General features: G+C 55.3%; 1 protein-coding gene across 1 annotated transcript; it reads right to left on the reverse strand.

Moving 5' to 3' along the window:
• Positions 1-1,520: 1,520 nt before the first annotated feature.
• On the reverse strand, positions 1,521-2,732 carry LOC121836859. The gene has a single exon (XM_042292140.1). It carries the CDS (start codon positions 2,730-2,732, stop codon positions 1,521-1,523), a length of 1,212 nt encoding a protein of 403 aa, XP_042148074.1.
• Positions 2,733-8,013: the final 5,281 nt, after the last annotated feature.

Raw genomic sequence — 8,013 nt, forward strand, 5'->3', positions numbered from 1 at the left:
GACCAGCTCCGTCTTCTCTGACCAGAAGAAGCTGTAGAGCGCGCTTTTCACCGGTCGGATGAAACGTGAGGTAGGGAGCGCCGTTTGCGCCAGATACCAGAGGCGTCCACAGAAGACAGAGTAGGCTAGGTACCTGCGCTCGGCCAGGGGAAGGGCGTAGGTGCGAGCAGAGTCCACTTTCTCCCCGATGTCGCGCGCCAGGCGCGTCCACATGTCCGCCGAGACTCCTGACGAGCGGTAAGTGACACCAAGGATCGTGACCGAAGTTTTTGCCGGGATCGGTGAAGAGGGGTCAGGCGGTCGGTTAACCCACAGCACCGCGCTCTTCTGCTCATTCAACCTCGCTCCGGAGAGAGACCCGTAGGTCTCGAAGATCCGGAGAGCCGCTCCGAGGTCGTCGGTGTCCCGCAGGTACAGTGTAATGTCGTCGGCGTATGCCGACACCTTCACCTCGCCGTTTCCGGGCAGGGAGAGTCCGCGGACCTGGGGGGTCCTTTCGACGTTGGCTAGGAAGGGCTCCAGGGTAAGGACGAAGAGCAGCGGCGAGAGCGGGCAACCCTGGCGGACCCCCCGGGTGACGGGGAAGCTGGCCGTCACACCGCCGTTTAGATAGAGGTCGCTCTTCATGTCACTGTAGAGCGTCTCGAAGAGTCGAACCCCTTCAGGGGGAATACCGAAAGCGGTGAGCACGGCTAGGAGGAACGGGTGCTCCACCCGGTCGAAAGCCTTCGCTTGGTCGAGGGAGGCGATCAGGCCTCTGGCTTGGCGAGCGTTCGTGTATTGCACCACGTCCCTCGTCAGGGATGTTAGGGTCTGAATGCTGCGGCCGACGATCGAGCACGTCTGGTGGGGTGTCACCACGTCCGGGAGCATGCCGTGGAGGCGCTGCGTGATGATCGACGCTAGCAGCTTGTAGCTTGCGTTGAGTAGCGTGATGGGACGCCACGCGCCCGGGTCGTTGGGGTCTCCCCCCTCCTTAGGCAGAAGAATGATTCTGCCTCGGCGGAACGACTCTGGAAGGCGGTGCTCTGTGAAAAATTCCCGGAGCACGGCACAGATATAGTTGCCCAGCACGTCCCAGAAGGTACGGTAGAATTCGGCGGGAAACCCATCTGGGCCCGGCGCGGACCCAGTTTTCATTCTTGACAGGGCAAGGAGCACCCCTTCGGGGTTGGGGGGCTCGTGCAGGTGTGCGGCTAGGTCTTCGGGAACTTGCGGGAGATCGCGTAAAAAGGGGTGCGCCACGAGGGTCGCACGGTCCACCGCCGATTCGGTGGTTGCCAGGGCCCGGAAGTGGGCGCTGAAACCGGAGACCGATGGTTGGCCTGGTGTTGCTGGCGCGCCTGGGGTTGTCGGCACTGAAGGGACGCGTCGCTCCCGCACTTCGGTGCGGTGGGCGTAGCGCAGCACCTCGGGGTGAGCCGAGGGCCCGACCCGTCCGTGGTAGGCTGTGGCTGCGTTGGTACAAAGTCGTAGCTGTCGCTGGTAACGGTCGAGGAGCTGCTGCAGGTAGCCCCGCATTAGCGGAGTCCCCGCGCCGCCCCGTCGCACGATCCTAATTCGCAGAGAAGTGTCTCGGAGCTGCTCGGCGTGCCGCCGACGCAGTGCACGACCCTCCGCCACGCACGCCACCCACCAGCTGTCTTGAAGCTGTCTTGAAGCCGGTCAAAGGTCAAGGGGTCTGGTGCCGCTCCATGGAGGGACCGGCGCAAGGCTTCTCTCAGGCAGTCGCGGCTTGTTTTGTCTCGCAGCAGTCGGGTGTCGAGACGCCAGGTGCGTTGAGAACTGGCTTTGCTGCTGAAGCGGAGCTCTACGAGTACCGGACGGTGGTCGGAGATGTACGTAGTGGAGGGAGGGAAGTTCATTGCGCAGCAGGCGGTGACAGAGGGGCTCAGAAACTCGGAGATGTAACACCTGTCCAGGCGACTGCTCGAGTTTCCTCGTTGCCAGGTATGCTCGAAAGCGGTGCCATGGAGCAGGGTCCAGCAGTCCACTAGGTCGAAGTGTCGCATCAGGCGTATCAGCTCGCCGGCGTTCCACGTGGTGCGTCCGTAGCCTGGGCCCCTGACATCGCGCCGGGAATCGACGACGCAGTTGAGGTCGCCGAGGAGCAGGCAGTGGCGAGCGTCGAGCAGATGGACGTCCAGGCTCTTGAAAAAAGCCGGGGATTGCGAACGCTGGGCTGGAGCGTACACGCCCACAGCACGAAAGCGCGTGCCGTCCACGAAGAAATCAAAAGCGATGTACCGCCCGTCGGGGTCAAAGCAGCACGCGCTGAGACGGAGGAGCGAGCGGCTAAAGATAATGACCCCCACCCCCGAGCTCCGTGTAGTGGCGTATGAAAAGAAACAATCCACCCCATACCGCTGCTTGAAGAGGTCCACGTCGCGCTGCCTGTGGAAGTTCGTTTCTTGCAGGAACAGGAGGTCGCAACGGGCGGTTCGGGCGAACTGGATGACCTCGATCTGTTTTGTCACGCTGCGGAAGCCCTGAACGTTCAGGGTGATGACTCGCAGGTGCGCGAAAAGGGGATGGATGGGGGGGGGGGGGGGGGGGTCGTTGTGTTCACTGCTAGTCCGTGGATGTATCGGATGTGATGCACGGGCTGTCAGACAGCGCGACGAGGTCCTTCCGCAACCGCTTGGGAGCCGCTGCCGATGCTGGAGTGGATCCTGGGGACCCTGATTCGCCGCTGCTGGAAAGATCTCGCTTCCCGTCTTCGGCACCGCCATGCGGGCTGCGACTGCGGCTGCAGGTTTTTCGGAGTTCCTCGGAGGTGCCGCGGCGACGATCTCGGCCGCGCGGCAGAGCGCTGTCTTTGTCGTGGGCAACCTCGTCGATGACGAGGTGGTCGTCCGACGATGAGGCAGAGTCCTCCGTAATGTCGCTCCAGCTGGGAAGCGGGCTGGGGCAGAGTTCCAGCGTTCGCGGGCGTTCCTCCTTCACCAGTACTTCCTCTGAGCCGGGACTGGTAGGAGTGGGCGCGTGCACAGATGCGGTGTGGATCGCATTCGAAAGCGCGGCCTCGGCGGCGTCCTGTGACGCGTTCGAATTCGCGTCGGTGGCGAGCTCGGACGGGGTCGTCACTGGGGGCTCGGCGGGGGCAGGCGTGTCACCGGACCCTTGGGTGGCGGCCGTCGCCGCAGGAGGGGAAGTAGGGGTAGTATTAGGCCTGCCCTGGGACTTCGGAGTCTGGGATGCCGGAGTCAAGGCCGGGAAGTCGTCCTGGCCGCAGCCGGCGACGGCTGAGTAGCTGCGACGCTGGGTGCAGTCCACCGTGGCGTGGGCCGCTCCGCAGCGTCCGCAGTCGGCCGCGCAGCCGACGGTGTCGTGGCCCAAGGCGGCGCAGCGGGCAATATATGGCACGTTACAGGCCGCCTTGAGGTGGCCCTCCTGCTGGCAGCGTCGGCAGACTCTCTTGAGACCGCGGTAGTCGAAGGTGGCCCGATGACCGGAGACGCGGAGGAAGTTCGGCACCGGGGTAGACTCCTTCATCTCCATTCGGATGTAGCGGGTACCCGTCCGGAGGTTGGGGTGGTCCTGGTAGACGCCGAAGCGAATATCCAGAACCTTCCCGTAAAGCGACAGGGCGGCGGCGAGGGCTTCGTTTCTCACATAAATCGGTAGGTAGAGGCACGTAATGGACGTTACTTGCGGGCCTACCGGGACGATGGGGACGCTTGTTCCGCCGATGGTCAGAGCCCCGGCGTTGACGATTCGGCTCATGGCCGATGACGATGTAACAGACATCTGAAAGTTGCTGCCTCCCAGATGCTGCACGGAGAACAATTCGGCAGTGCCGACAATGGCCGCCGCCGCGTCGAAGATAGAATCCACCGACGCGCCGGGCGGGCAGGAAACATCGAACGTACATGCCTTCGTAGGCTGGGCCGGCGATGCGGGTGTCATGGCGCCGCTGACAACGTAGACGAAACGGCCTACGTTGCCATGGAAATCGCCATCTTGGTCCATTTAAATCTTCGATGCTTCCAGGGGGTCGTTCTAAACCAGTCGCTCCAAGATCACCATGGAGCATCATCCTACTGGAAGCGTTCCTCGCCAATATAAGAGTTTTTGGCACTTCGTATGCGATCAAGTTATTAATCATGCCCATCTCCATGGATCTATTACAATTATATTGTTCTTCCTGCACATTTCAAGACAGTAAACTTATTTTTCAGAGCCTCCAAGCACCGACACAGCATCTGGTGGTGGTACGAACGTGTACGCCTGTTTCGCCGGTGTGTGGCTAGCAAAATCTCGGTATACAAAAAAATGGCTCGATAAAGCTACCCGTCACCAGGGAATCTAGATCGGCTCACCAAGAACGGAGGGGCCAAGGAAAAATTGCTCATTCCACGGACCAAGATGGCGACCACGCGGGGAGCTTGGCGTTACTTTCCCAGGATCCAGTGACTTTAGTTGCAACGACACCCAGGTACACCGTGGTCTTTCTGCACGAGCGACAACCTCGCTGGAGCTCGGCGCGTGTGGAGCATGAGGCGGCACGAGCCGTCTTTGCCGTGCCCTCGGGTAGATGAGTCATCTGCCGGTGCCGCTTGAAACCATAGTGAGAGATAGAAAGAGAGAGAGTGGAAAGCGAACTTTATCTGAACTGCGCGAGGAGCGCGCTGTCCTCACCTGAAGAGTATCTTACACCGTGGTCACAGCGTATTCGACGGGGGGAAGGGGGGGGGGGGGGGTTGTATCGGCGGAGGTCCCCGCATCCTCGGATCAAGTAAAGTCGCTCGATGTGTTTGCGTTTCTCTTGCAAATATCGTAAAAGGCGCCAGTGCACGAGCCCCGTGTCTTCAAGAGCGGCCCTTGATAGCAAATGGCAGTGTAGTACTGAAATGAGCGACCCTGAAAAAAAAAAGTGCCACTATTTAGTGGCACTTTTTTTATAGTGCCACTAAATAGGAACTACAGCCACACTAGAGTCACTAAATGAGCCCAGCTCATTCAGCGGCTCTGTATAGCGGCCTTTGGAAGCGGCGGAGCACCCGCTCGTGGCGCTTGTCTTGCGCGTTTCCAGAAAAACAATGGTTGGCAGTAGTGCCACTAAATAAGCTACGCTTCAGAGTAACGACACTTGGCCATTTTGTGTCGTAAAATCATGGTTGCCAGTTATCTGAAGCTTTATCTGAAATCACAGGAAACACTTTTCCGCTCTCTACAAATGTTTCAACAGTTCGTGACAGAGCAAAGCAATATTGCATGAGGTTCCTAACACCGAATCTAATGCTGAGGAAGTCGCACTTTTGAATCGTCACGATCGGCAGTTGCGTCTGCTCTGCATACGAGCCAAAATGGCGGCGCCAACAAGAATGCCGGGGAACGGAGTGCCGATACTCTAAGCGCAGCTCATTCAGTGGCTCTAGTTGGCAGTACTTCTACGCGTGAATTTGATCTAGAAGCAACCTCTTAGCCGTTTTTTTTTTTTTTACCTTAACCTATTTTGTTTTAATTTTTTTTATAGCACATGAGGCCAGGGCCGCACGTGTCTCAACCGTTAGTAGCCATTAAAAAAATATTGTACAGTAAAAACATTTACAGTACATGGGCTGCCATCTCGGCAGTGCCGGTATACTAAACCGTGAACGAGCCGAGGTCGTCCAATATAGTGCCACTATCAAAAACAGTCAAGAGGAGAGCAAGGGTGCGCAGCCGAGCTACACTCGTCCTAGGCGGTTTGAAGACGGCTGTATGTGGGACGAGCTACTCTCGTTCGAAAAGGGGTTGAGATCAAGCCCCTGCCTATCGTCTGCAAAGGACAGCGAACTTGATGGTGTGGAATGAACGTCGCGGAAGCACTGTGAAAGCTTTAAGGCTGCGGTCCCACGGCAGCCATCTTGAACAAGGCGTTAGTTCAACCAGTAGATGGCGACACGCACCCGTGGGGTGGCCGAAACATTGGTTCACAGTGAGATGGCTCGAGCACCATCACGTTCCCCTCGTGGCCTTGCTCGCGCCGCTGCCAGCTGTGCTCAGCTAGCTCAAGTAGCGTGGCCCAGCAAACGGATGTATGCGGAGATGCGGTTTGGCGGTTGTAACGGGCTTTCGCAACAAATCTTACCATGAAGGAATCAAATGTTGATTGACGTGTTAATATTCTATCAATGGAAATTTCTTCTGCAGGAATGCACGCTCAGTAGACTCAATCTTCCAAGACACCAGTGGAAGCGGACGTCAAGTCACGATTAACGGTGCTTACCTCACCATTTTAATGACGACTAAAATAACGTCAATAAATATTGTGTTTCACGGGGTCCGGAAGATGTTGTAAAGGTAGTTACATTATAGTTCCCAGAAAACAAACGCCGTTGCAATATTTTCGAAAGTACCGACACACATAATGTTGTAAGTACAGCTTAGGAGGAATATGATGAAAACCATCAGAAGAAATAGGAAGACGTTTATTTGCAATGATGACGCTATGAATGAACGGCGTTTAGCGACGGCAAGTTATGAGCGTTCGGGAATTTATAAGTTCACGTGATTGCTAACTATAGACATGCGTTTTTGTCGGGAGATGGTGTTGCGGTGATGACCTGATATCGGACGACTCGTGGCAGAAGAACAAGCAAGTTTCTTCTCAGCGAATGGTAAGTGTCCAGTGTCAAGCACAACACGTGGCTACCGACGTGGTCGACGTTTCGAACACTTACCGCTTTCGAGAAAAGTCCTGGCACCTGGGCTAACTTTCTGGAAAGACTCAAAGTCTTCCTTGAGTCCAACGCCATCATGAACAGTAACTGAAAACGATCCACTATTCAATCGGTGGGCGGCGAAACGTATCCGCATCTGCGGAGTCATGGACGATGCGTACTCTAAGTGGCTGGAAGTTTACACGATGCCTGCCACGACGTCCAAACACGTCATTGACGTTCTACGGTCTCTTTTACCTACTTTTGCCCTACCGAAAATACTTTTCTCTGATAACGCGCCAAATCTTGCTTCAAACAAAATAAACAAGTTTTTGAAGAAAAAAAAAACGGCATCAGGCATCACATTAGTGCACCATACCATCCTGCAACTAACGGGCATGCAGAACAGATGATGTGCGAAACAAAAAAAAAAAAAGCACTTTTGAAGCTTACGGAAGGCAGTTCAGTGAAGAATCGCCAGGTTGTTGTTCCAGCAGCACGCGACGGTCTCATCTTACACGGTAAAAACACCCGCCGGAGCAATATTCAGCTGACGAAGGGCCACACCCCTCGATCTCATGATACCATGGCTTACGAACGAAGATCGAGAGATTCCCAGATCGGGAGTAATTGCAGTTTATTCGGTCGGACAACTCGTCTACGTAAGGAATTTCAGCGGAAGTCGGGCCTTCCATGTGAAACTTGAGTAGAAAAGGCCCTGTGTTGGTTGACCAGAAGGTGTCATGTCTCTGAATACGTTGGATATCAATGCCCTTGAGTGTAAATATAACTAGATCACAAAACTCTCTTTGTGTATTGTGTAACTGCCCTTGTATTTGATAGTAGATGCTATGGTGGTGATTTGTACCTTTCGCACCAGGCTCCTTTTCTTATTTTTCGCCTCATACTCCTTTGCGGTTTAAGTATGCTTCAAGAATCTTTTGGAACGGGGACACTTTACGTCAACAAGGCGATTTGTTCCAAGTAGTCAATTAGGGAATTCTGCAAGAAATCCGTCCTCCTTTTAACGAATAATCCGCACTTTTGCACAGTGCAGTTTTCCTGTTCCACGTACAGTTGTAAAGTAGCATCCTCATTGATTCTACCATATTCTGTTGCGTGTGAAGAAAGTCTTTGGGTATATACACGATATTTGAAACAAGTCTGGCACTGTACGTTGTGGTTCGACACCCACTAATGTCGTCGTCCTTATACAGCCTCATCATTTAATCATTACATCGTCACCTCATATTGCTCTTCATCAACAGTAAGTACAGTGCTAATCACACTTGCCTATAACGCGCGAGCGTGCGGCTTTCTCCGGGGAGCGCTAGACTGGTGGTATTCGCGGAAACTAAGCTAGTCA

The sequence above is a fragment of the Ixodes scapularis genome, unplaced genomic scaffold (genome assembly GCF_016920785.2).
Source record: "Ixodes scapularis isolate PalLabHiFi unplaced genomic scaffold, ASM1692078v2 PGA_scaffold2__306_contigs__length_199485367, whole genome shotgun sequence".
Classification (NCBI taxonomy): domain Eukaryota; kingdom Metazoa; phylum Arthropoda; class Arachnida; order Ixodida; family Ixodidae; genus Ixodes; species Ixodes scapularis.